This window comes from Athalia rosae, chromosome 1 (genome assembly GCF_917208135.1).
Source record: "Athalia rosae chromosome 1, iyAthRosa1.1, whole genome shotgun sequence".
Classification (NCBI taxonomy): domain Eukaryota; kingdom Metazoa; phylum Arthropoda; class Insecta; order Hymenoptera; family Athaliidae; genus Athalia; species Athalia rosae.
The window spans coordinates 16,534,985-16,547,018 of record NC_064026.1 but is presented as its reverse complement, the minus strand read 5'-3'; the positions used below and the strand labels follow the sequence as shown (position 1 = coordinate 16,547,018).

General features: G+C 35.6%; 3 protein-coding genes across 4 annotated transcripts; 1 reads left to right on the top strand and 2 right to left on the bottom strand.

Annotated features, from left to right (window-relative positions):
- Window positions 1-516: 516 nt before the first annotated feature.
- LOC105689005 (GTP-binding protein Di-Ras2) lies at window positions 517-7,732 on the bottom strand. Its single transcript, XM_012405698.3, has 3 exons — window positions 6,566-7,732; window positions 6,093-6,311; window positions 517-5,897 (listed from the first exon to the last, which is right to left on the bottom strand). The coding sequence occupies exons 1-3, from the start codon at window positions 6,701-6,703 to the stop codon at window positions 5,664-5,666; spliced, it is 591 nt and encodes a 196-aa protein (XP_012261121.1). The 5' UTR covers window positions 6,704-7,732; the 3' UTR covers window positions 517-5,663.
- A 308-nt stretch (window positions 7,733-8,040) lies between these two features.
- LOC105688995 (vacuolar protein sorting-associated protein 33B) lies at window positions 8,041-10,616 on the bottom strand. The gene is made up of 6 exons (XM_012405680.3): window positions 10,045-10,616; window positions 9,752-9,963; window positions 9,133-9,639; window positions 8,834-9,064; window positions 8,429-8,754; window positions 8,041-8,345 (listed from the first exon to the last, which is right to left on the bottom strand). Exons 1-6 carry the CDS (start codon window positions 10,200-10,202, stop codon window positions 8,082-8,084), a joined length of 1,698 nt encoding a protein of 565 aa, XP_012261103.2. The 5' UTR covers window positions 10,203-10,616; the 3' UTR covers window positions 8,041-8,081.
- Window positions 10,617-10,698: 82 nt separating this feature from the next.
- On the top strand, window positions 10,699-11,998 carry LOC105689040 (glucose-induced degradation protein 8 homolog). Of its 2 annotated transcripts, none has more exons than XM_012405789.3 (4): window positions 10,699-10,853; window positions 10,982-11,131; window positions 11,226-11,620; window positions 11,695-11,998. In XM_012405789.3, exons 2-4 carry the CDS (start codon window positions 11,011-11,013, stop codon window positions 11,869-11,871), a joined length of 693 nt encoding a protein of 230 aa, XP_012261212.1. In that variant the 5' UTR covers window positions 10,699-10,853; window positions 10,982-11,010; the 3' UTR covers window positions 11,872-11,998. The 2 variants fall into 2 exon arrangements, with proteins under 2 accessions (XP_012261212.1, XP_012261213.1); XM_012405790.3 differs by having other exon boundaries at window positions 10,711-10,853; window positions 10,998-11,131.
- The last annotated feature ends 36 nt before the right edge of the window (window positions 11,999-12,034 follow it).

The window sequence follows — 12,034 nt, the reverse complement described above, 5'->3', positions numbered from 1 at the left end:
CTCCTGCAACATACATCACCTTATTTTTCCACTGTCTATAACTATTTCGAAGGTATACACCCTTTCGCGGTCGGATTGGTTCCTCGATGTTTATCTTTCCTCGGTTTTTTCTGGTCCAGCTCCTCCCTCTGCAGCAGCTACTGCACAGTTCTCTGTATGGGAAAAATCTCGCGTTTTTCGTTCGCTGCATTCGCTATATTTTATAGATACTAGCATCGCATGTCGAGGTCAAAATACATGAACAAGAAACAGTCGCTCACTCGATTTGAACGATACTTCATTTTTGGCCCTGAAATCGACATTATTTTGTCGCAGTATTCTGATGTTCTCTCAAGTATTTCTGCTAACTGGACCGATCTATTCGTCGGATGAAAAAATTCGCATCCGAGTCGAGCGAACATTCTCCTATGCAGAGCTGTCTTCCGATGTTATTAGTTATGGGGTTGAGATATCGACGAGAGATCTGAAAAATTCTTTACAAGAGAGCGGATGGAAATATAAACGAAACAAGTATAATTGCCAAGAATGAAGGTTATATGTTATTATGTAAATATCTATTACAATAGTATACAGAATTCAACGTAGCGAATAACAATCGAATACAGGTTGATATAAGTGTGGTGATAACTTTAATAATATAATTCAATTAATCACTTTTATAGGTATTGGTATTATATCTATAGGTATTCGAACTTCATCTGTGGCGCTCAATCTGTGCATTCGCATTCTACAAGTACATACGTATGACATACGGTATATCTGTTGTGATATGTGTTTCTTCCATTCTAGAAAAATTATTAATTCATAGCTGGGTACCTACGTAACAATAAAATAAACATTATGATGAGCATTATCGTCATGACATACATATAACTGAAAATATCATAATAAAATAATTATATGAATTACACAGCGATAAAATTTACAATCGGTATAATTCAATGAATCATCACTCGCGATTCGATGGATTAAGCATGTCAGATGAACACATTGAATTGATCATTTTTTCTATATTGCGTTTCTCTTTATTGGAGAAAACGATAAACAACAGTTAATCACATGCAAACAGATGCATATACGTATACCCATTGGCCTACACCATTGCACACACCTTATTGTTTTTGTACATAAAAGTTGATAAATAATACAAGATCGATATCTTGAATGTTTCATATTTTCATTTTTACTTTGATAAATATTCGGGGTTCAATAAACTGAATGATGTGCCGATAGAAATTTGATAGAAAGAACCGAATGATCGAATAATAATTCTTTTACAACACGCAATAGTTGTCGAATTTTTTTTCTTCGATGTTACGCTACTCGTCGATATGTAGAATATATAATGAGAAATATTTGTAAATAAAGACCGATGGATTTATATGTATTATATACAAATAGGGCTCTAGGTGTATGTACAGGATAAAATTAGGTGAAGGTATTATTATCCGAACAGATGGTTCGCTGCAGAGCAACGGGCGATTATCACGGTGACAAAAGTATCTACATTATACATAGTTGTGTCAACGTCTCGTGCGTACATATGTATGGTATAGGTATGTATATATCAATATGTCGCGATAGTTTTAAATTTAAGTGCGCGAATAACCGAGTGCGAGGTACATTTGGAAAAAAAGAACTGTCAACAATTTTTTCAATTTTATATATATAATAATGTATTCGATAAATCTCGATATATCATGAGGTACATATACATACATATATATAAATTCTTCTTGTGCCCTCGAAGCAAAAATAAATTATCTGATCCACGTATAAAAGGAGATGAAACAGCGAAAGAGAGAAAATTACAAACTAATAACGGGAAAGATACGAGTAAGAATAAAAATTACAAGATATGATACACTACGGGCTTCGGGTGAGACATTATTGTAGACGACATACGTAATTATTAGTTACAACAAAATTATCTGTCGAGTTTCGATCAAATTAGGTCCCAGTCCTCGCAGCGAGGGCTACGTGGTACGAGATTAAAATACAGTCTTTGCAACGCGTTATTTTGCGGTCGTTTCATGTTGTCGGAGCGAAAGTAATCGTACAAAGGAGATTATATTATAAATAGTCATCGAAGCGATCGACGGGATAATCGTGAATCATTGTAGATATACAAAAGGACGCTATAAGTATATAGAAAAAGTGCGTGAATCAAGGGGGATGCTGCAAAATTAACTGTGGGATTCCGTTTTTTTTTTTCTTTTTTTTCCTCTTTCGATAACAGTGAGTTTTAGAGAAATATAGATAATATAACAATAATAATTATATATGTTTTCTTGAATTATATGATATAGAGAGAATTGAAGGGAATTCAACGTTATAATATAGAAGAAATTTTACACGTATAGTGACAGGGCAAAAGTATGTGTGGAATAGTAAGTACTTAGTATTCACAATTATAAAACTTTCAATTCATTGACGTATATATCGACACGCGCGCTGTTATTATATTTACACAACGTATAAGAACGAAAAAAATAAAATAAAATAAAAAGGAACATCTCAAATCGACGCTTAAGATCTCTAATGAAAAAAAGTTAATACAAAATACTATAATTGTAGTAAATCGTAATATCTATTCCAGAAAGTTTTGCAGACCGTCACTAAGAAATAATTATTCTTTTTTTTTTTCTTCTAAGTATAATAATATACTTAGTAATAGTAATTATGTGTGTACAATAATAGGTGAATACCATTCTCATGCGTATTATAATAGAGCTTTATTTTATTCTTATCCTCGTACCAATAATTTTCTTTTTTCTTATTCTTTTTTCTCCCGAGGATCCGAATTATTCACGTCTTCTCCTGCTCACATACTTTCAATTGGCCCCGAAATCAGATAGTTTTCATTTAAACAAATTGTTTTTATCATAATTTATTTGTTTCTTGCCTTCGTTTTTTCCCTTTTTTTTCCTTTAATTATTCATTTATTTGTTCATTTGTTATGATTTTTTTTTTTTTTGTGCATTTATACAATCCTGTTTTATACTTTTTCCGTTTTTTTCAGCTTTTTTTTGTTTACTTTTTCTTTTTTTTTTTACGGAATCAGGATATAATTTATAGATATGTATTATTACTCGTCAAATTTCAATAATGATATTCATTCGTTAATTAGGTAATAGTGTGATAATATTCTGGCAATTATACAATGTATAGAAATACAGTTCGTAATAATATTGATCGATAATTATTTCATTCGGTTTTTATTTCGTCTTCTTATTTTCGGATCACTTTTTGCTTTTCCTTTTAGCTTGATATGGGGAAATTCTACAAGATATACAGCCGCGGTTTAGTTAAATTTACAGTTTGATGATATAATTTGTGCACTTAGTTTTGTGGTGTAAATTTTGATATTTAAAATCTTGTTCAAAATAATCTAGCTGATCGATCGATAAATTTCTATAGGTATAGTCGTTGTGTAGATTTGATTTGATTAAAAACTTTAACTGTTTTTTCTTTGTTGCCGTAAATATTATACATGAGAATTATATTATAAGTAATAAATATAGCTACATTTTATACTGCGGTGCGTGTGTTAAAAAAGAAAAAAAGAAAAAGCACACATCTATTTATGAATAAATGGGTAGATAAATTATTTTTTGAGTAGATACAGTATTCGTTTGTCGTGTCATATTATTGTTGCTATGATTATTTTTCCTCTTCATTTTTTTTTCTTCTTTTTTTTTTCTTTTGTTGAAAAACGATATGCAATATCATGAGTTGTATAAGTTAAATCATGATTATGAAAAACTTATTTATCTTAGGTAGTAATTTTCAGTATGTATGTATAAGCCGCACAGCAGCTTTTCGCGTCTAAAAGTTCGCCAACAGAGATCACTATCCAATGATATTGTTACATGTATATTTTTCATAATTATTTTCAAATATTCGTAACAGCCTCCTAACCCCTAAATACAGTGCTCTATACACACTTCTATGATATAATATATGTCTATAATAGTAAATATATTTTTTAATAGTATATAAACGTACGTCTATTGCGTTCGAATAGCGATTCCAATGTCGTTAAAATTATTATTATTATTATTAATTAATAATATAATAATTCATAAATGTTGTTTTCTTTTTTCGATATAACGTGTTATATAATGGTATGTATAAATAATAATGTTATCTATATATCATGTATTTATACTAGATACAATAATCAACTCTATAGTAGCGTTGTTACAAAATCTTACAACTATTCAACAAAAACCAACCGTGTAACAATTTTATTTTTTTTTTCTTCAATTTATTATTTAGTTTTTCTATTTTGTCTCCATCCATCCCCCCCCCCCCCCCCCCCATTTCACCCGAGAAACATTACCGCTGATTTTTACGACATATTTCTAGAAATATATCATAATATACATATGATTATTATACATGTATAATAAATTAATAATTTTTATATTTTCAATATGTATATAAACTACGCGTTACAGGCAAAAACGCGTTACTCAACTATACACAGAGTATATTGTACTATGTATATAGATGTAACAATCTTTCGATAATCCGTGTATGTATATAATATCCAAGTCATAGTTTTGGCTAAAAAGTTTATCATTCATTTGATTTTCATTTCATTTCATTTCATGCTATATTTTGCTTTTTCTTCCTGCTTCGGTACGCACCTGTTTTTTGGATAAAGAGTGAATGTTCCTAATCGGTTTGTCCTAATTAATAATTAATATTGTTACAATCCATTAAAACGTAACATGACCGGATAATTGTTACGCAATACCGATTGATCACAATAATTTTGAAGGAGAATCTTCATTAAATTCATGTATTGTTAGTTACTATACATATACGTAACTACGAATTGTAGTTTTTGTATTCGAGATCTAACGAATTGAGTTTTTTTTTGTTTTTTGTTTTTTCCAGTTATTAATATTATCATTATTCGGTTGACTAGGTATATCGTAAATTGTCACAAAAAACGTGATTCCAATTCCAAAATTCTGATCGGGATGTAATTATAGCTATACGATTTGAGAAGTATTTAACGAATGAAAGATTTTGATCTAATAATTATCTCTGTTTATCCCCACGAAACGCAGCCGCGATGTATTTTATGTATAACCTATTTATATAATCATGGATTTATTGATTTATTAGCTACCATCATTATTAGGTATTAATTACGTAGTTTAGTGTAGCTGCTGTAGGTATAATTATAAACATACGTATGATGTATCATGTCGAGCGACCTAATTTAACTCTATTGACATTGAAATTATTATTATTATTGTTATTATTATTTTCTCATGCCGATACAGATGTTCGAATATTTATTCGGAAGATATATGTAGGTTGATAATACCGTTGAATTTTCACCTGGATTTTGGAGAGCGGGGCTTTCGATTTCCATAGATTTTTTCAGACTGATTTTTAATTCGCAATGCGATGTATGCTCTATCAGTTTGGGAGAGTCTGTAGCTATTTTATTTTCTCGACGTAAATATGTACTTGGATTGTGCAGTTATTACCGTACTCCAATAGTAATTAAAACTATTATGACATGTCGTATGGTACTACGGCTGGGATAGCTGGATTCAATTTTCGTTTCCTTTGAATTTTTTTGAAATTTTCTTATCGGCTCGACTGATGGCCGCGTATTATTTGAGATTTTTCACTAATTACATAACGGCACATTTTTCCTTAAGGCTTATCGCATTATTACTCTGAACCGGTTGTAATGATACTGTGCGATTTTTCTCCAAGGTCAATAAATCACGGAATAAAGCGTTCACGTTGTGGTTCGTCTTTGCAGATGTCTCGAGAAATCCGCAACCCCAATTTGCTGCCTCAGCTTCACCCTCGCTCATCGATACTTCTCGAACCGAAGGACTCTCGTCGCATTTGTTGCCAACCTGATTAAAGAATAACGGGATTTGTTTTTAAGTACATTTTAGAACGGGATTCGTTGAATCGTTTCTGTTTTGAAAAAACGAAAGGTGTCGCATCGGCTTGAAATTGTGCAAAAAGTTTGTTTACGTCGGTACATTTTTGAAAATTTTAATTTTCCAATTTCTAGAATGGCGGTCCAATGGTTTTAGAATACTCACCAGCATGATCGGTATCTGGGAAACATCCTGGCCTTTGAGTTCGCGAATAACTGCCCAAATCGGTCGGAGTTCTTCAAGACTTTGTCTTGAGCATACAGAATATACGAGTATGAAGGCGTGACCTTTACTTATTGACAATCGTTGCATAGCCGGAAATTGATGAGATCCTGTAGTGTCGGTTATTTGTAATGTGCAGATGTTTTTGTTGCAGCTTATCACCTGCGGCACATAGAAAATGAAACATATATAAATGAAATAGATTAATAGTGTAACCAAATGTCCGTACAGAAGTCAGAGAATATGAAGTCGCATAAAAATAATCTGAACATTGCGAGCCGTACCAAAGTTCGTGAATCGGATATAAATTACGACTTCGAATAGGTGTCATCGTAGATCTGCAGAGCTTTAGCGCCGCAGCATCGATAATTTCTAGATATGATAGAATTTTTGCCATTGAGATTTGAATTAGTTACCTGTCTGTAAGTGTCTTCGATGGTTGGTATGTAGGATTCGCGAAATGTTCCTTTCACAAAACGTAATACTAAGGAACTTTTCCCAACCCCGCCAGCCCCGAAGACGACGACTCTGTAGTCGTTGCTCTGCTCCGGCATCCTGACATCGGCCGTCGTGACGGTTTTACCCCCGAAAAACGGGGTCGCTTTAACAGATGTAATAAATTTCACCGAATCTCGGCTCTTTCATACGCCTACACCTGCACCCTATTTTATTCGCGGACTCGCGGTAGCAGATGTGCGATCGCTTTCGAATATAACCGCTGACTGACAATTTTCCTCCTCTTCGTCGGCGTCGAAATCCTCTTTGTTCTCTTTCTCCTCTTCGTTGTCGTCGATCTCGGCGACGCCGTTGTCGTCGTTATATTTGAATGGGTAACCTTTATAACGTTTGATTATCGTAAACGTCTTTTTTCCATGGGTATAATTTGCGATTTAGCGGTTTTAATGGGTTTAGTATTCTTATGTATTAACGTGCATGGAACGAACGGTTATGATAAAACACTATTTATCTCGTCCCACAATTCACGTCGTATAGAGAAAAAATACACACACGCAACAGAAACGGTTTATTTTAAGGCAAAATCGATCAATGCATCGGGGGTTCATTCATACATAAGATACAAAGCTGTCTCCCTTAGCAGGTGTTGCAATTGATGAACTTTACGGAGATGTACCTTGCGATTCCACTTTTGGAATATTTCAAATCGATAAAACAGCGGTAAAATATTTTATTTATACAATTTTTTCACGGAAAGATATTTATGCGACACCCGCAGATCCTATGATTTTATTATTCGAACCCCCACAATTAGCTCGGCGATCGTTCAAAGGTTTTTCTCCCCTACTGTCTATCGACGGCCTCACCACGCGCCACTAGATGTGCGCATAAGTTGCTAAAAGAGACGTGCAAGATTTATACAGAATTTGTCATTAAATATACAACAGAAGGGTGAAAGAAATTTTTTATAATTATCCTCTATTTATATTATTGTCATACAGTTTGGTTACGCGATTTAATAATTTTGGCGTCTGATGATAACGGGATATCAAACGATCTCTTCTTTATTCTTGACAGTTATTTTTGGAGGATGCAAGTCGACACCCTCCTTTCCCTCCCCACCTACGGGGATGATCACTCCCTGGGAGTAAAAGGCATGTGATTATGCGCACTACGGATAGAACTAACAAGAAAAATCAATAACTGTTTCGTACGACCAACGGCTATCAAAAACCCCCCTTATAGCCGACATTCTCACACCCCTATAACTATTTTTACCCTTAAAATTAAATTAATTGCCAGGCTGAGACCGGTCACGACCGGTCACGACGTTCGTAATGTCTTCATTCGGTGATCATAAATATACGAATTCCAATCTGTTGCTAGGGCTAAACGTCATATAATACGATAAAGAAATAAATAGGCAATCTGTTGCTTCGGTATTAAATTTGTTTTTATTAAAAACTTTAAGATACACTAAACATTCTTGATGCCTTCTAGAAGTTGATTTCCGGTGGAAACCGTGTCCGATGCAAAAACAAAACGACTACCCGTCGCTTTTTCTATGAGTCTGCAAGCCGCTATTTCTCCGTACGTGATACCTCCTATGACACAAAACGTGAAAGTCCCGCTCTGTGCGGTATCCTGTAGTCCAGTTATGCTACAATCTGGCAAACTGGTAACGTAATTCAAAATTTTGACGTCTGTTTCTTGATTCAACACTAGTCTTGCCAGCTGTGCCTGGAAATTATTCACTCAATTGTTACTAAATTGCATATGATTTCGTCATGAATTCGTACAAAACATTCAAAAAAGTAACTCACTACAAAAGGGATATAAGATCCGCCGAAAACGTAACTTGAACATGTTGGGGACTTCAGATCCAGAGGTTTGGTATGATTTGGCAGCTGCTTCACACGCTGAGCACCTGTAGCCCACTCGCTGCTCCATTTTGGCAATTTTTGGAGGACGTTTTCAGTCCGATACACAATAAGACCACATTGTTCCATTTTCCAGAATAATGGAATATTCTGATAGCCATGCGCGTGCAAGAATGCTTTTTGAATCGGTTGAACTTCACTATAAGTTACCCCGTCACTTGTAACAGACAACAAAGAGAGAAGACGAAGGCTTCGCAAGGGATAGTTATCTGAAAATGGTGATAGAACGTTATGACAACTATACATCCAATCGTCAATCAAGAGATTTTTCGGAGTAAAGTCAACTACCTATGTTAGCTTCGATGTATTCCAAACATTCTTTTCTCCTACTACGATCAAGTATGGACTTTTCAACTGACTGCAATGTTTCGAATGCCGGGCCCAATGCTTCAACTATGGTTTCACAAACGGCGATGTGGAAACCTAGTTGCCGTTTGGCTTCTGTAACCTTTTGCAATCTAGTTGCTACATAGCGTTTCATTTCGGCTAGTTGCATCGTTTGGGTCGCTTCTTGTTCTGCTGAAATGTTAAAAGAAATTTGTAAATTCTCAATCCTTTTCTGTGATCGTGTGTAAGATAGTTCTTACATTTCAGCAGCTTTGCTTTGTCACGCAGAAATGGAAATACGTCGCTGAAATGCCTGTCTCTAACATCCCCGTAGACCTGGTCAGTCTTTGGATTCAATTTGGTTTGTGAGCCCTTGGAGTAAGCTATGCCAACATTAATGTCCAAAACTTCTCCCATCAAACCCAAGTATGTGACAGGAGTTAAGAGCACCGATGGTAGGTCATAGGATCTGTCCATCAATATTAGCCCACCCGATTGACCGGTAACATTTCGAGAAGATAGATAATCCTCCATAGATTCCATCATTTTAAGCACAAATTGGCTGTGCTTCCCAAGGCATACCGTAACTCTGGGCCGACCCAAAATGAGCTGGAGGGACCACAAGTTCTTTGCAATGGCGGGAAGCAAGCCGGTATCCTTGTGGTAGTATAGGTCAGTGAATATTCGTGTTTCCAATGACAATACGTTCCCATCTGATAGTATGAATTCCCAGGAGAGCGAGCGGACCTTAACCAGTCCAGACAATCCTGGAAAACATGAGAAAATCTAGGTGCAACAATGACTATGTGAAAAAAAACCAAGACACCATGGTGTCTTGTTTTATACTTTTAAAAATGAGATCGATATACCGATAACGACCTTCCTCCTCCACTAAAAGATCCAATGCAGCTGGAACCCGTGGAACGACTAACAAATGGTGTGCCAGGCCATGGGATTGAGAAAGCTCAGAATGGATTTGATCCAAAACCCTTTTACAAGTGATGAGATCCCCAGATATGAGAAATACACGCTGTACATTCGATACCTTCAGCCCTTCTTCAAGTTTGAATATTTTATCAACCCCGTGCCGCCTGAGAGAAAGAATCGAATATGCAAAAGTTATTTTCCAATTCAATTGGTACGTTGTTGCGGTTTCTGCAATAGAAACAAACCTCAATGCAGTAGCACCTATGAAAGATTCAAGTGGTTTCATTAACTTAGGCTCTATAATGAGGTCTTTTACTCCTGAAATACTATCCAGTACATCAACAAACTTCCGCTGACTTATTTGCTGAAGTGTGCCTAAACGATCTTCTGTAGTTACATCCATATTTATATTCACAATCTTGACAATCTCATTACGTTTTGACGTTGGACTTGACTATCGGGATAGAGGAATTCAATAATTGAGAGGGTATAACATCCACTGACAATAGATGTTAAAATTGGCACCGCATCGCACAGTGCATTAAATTCGTAATCGTTATGACAGCTTAAACTCGGGCTCACAGAGTCAATAGATCAGTTGTGATACACTGCAACTTGTGAAAGACACACCAGTCCAAAAATAATTTGACACATCTGACATTTTACTTGTGCAGAAATTGTTATTCACATTCCTCAACCACAAGTTCGGTTGAGCTTTGCAGGTTTTGCCTACAAATTAAGGATTACCGAGGGATTAATGATGCCAGTTTGGTTACCAGTCATCTCATGGCTGACATTTTCGCTTTGGTGCAAACGGGCACATCGTTAAACAGGCAAACCACCGTGCAGATGGATGACAGATTCTGACGCTAGACGGTGGCGCATCTACCGACGAAATAACAATGTCTGGCATCTGCGAAAGCAGAAGAACCACAACGCGTTGACGTTTCGAAGCTAGTGACAGTGGCGAGGATATTTTTTTACGTTAAATTTTTGCAATTGTTTGATCATTCGCGTTGAATTAGTCACATTATTGAATAACAACGATTCACGGGTACGTCAAGAAGAAAATTTTTGCTTGATAACCTGGAATACCCCAGTGCGATTCATAATTATAAGCATATTATTATTAGTTGGTCATTCAATTGCACAATTCATTGACACCTGACGATAAAATTTCAGAGAACTATTACCCCAGGTTTCAGGAAGCAATGAGTTTCCCTGACAGACAAGACGGTGTTTCTAAAGACGATTGGGTTGCCAAACTTGAAGACGGATCCCATATACAAAGAGTTTCGATGAATAACCTCATCATGAACTACCTTGTCACAGGTAACCTCCAGTCACATAATCCAGCTTTTGAACTAATCAAAACGATTCTCTGGTCGTCAAAATTTTCTATCCTATAATATGATTAATCTTACAGAGGGATTCAAAGAGGCAGCGGAAAAATTTCAACAAGAATCCGGTGTTGGGCCGACTGTTGAACTAAATTCACTCGATGACCGAATCCGTATTAGAGATGCCATCCAAAATGGCCGTATTCAGGAAGCTACAGACTTGGTTAATCAACTGCATCCTGAACTTTTGGACAACGATAGATATTTATACTTCCACCTACAACAGCTGCATCTCATAGAATTGATCCGTACCGGACGGATAGAAGAGGCGTTACAGTTTGCCCAGGAGCAATTAAGTGAAGCTGGAGAATCTGATGACAATATATTGAGTGAACTTGAACGCACTCTGGCACTATTGGCCTTTGACGAACCTCACAAAAGCCCGTTCAGTGATCTTTTACACCCAACACATCGACAGAAAGTTAGAATCTATTAAAATAAAGATGCATAGTGCAATCTTTTGGGGCTATGGTTTTTAGTATGAATCTTTTTCAGATCGCTAGTGAATTAAATGCTGCAATACTGAAGATGGAGCACCGCGAGTCGACCAGTCCGAGATTAAACAATTTATTGAAAATGATATTATGGGCTCAAGACGAACTGGACAACAAAAAAGTTAAGTATCCAAAGATGACTGATTTGGGCAGTGGGACTATCGAAAGTCCAAAGTAGCTTTAAGTAATTGAATATAATTAAGGAAACACTCGTGTGACACGTGTCAGCAATTTGTTTATAGAAATATACCCTTGAAAATGTGATTCTATTATGTCTGAGAATAAATGTTTATCTTGTACGAGAATCATATTTCCAATTATAACTTATAATAATATTAAAC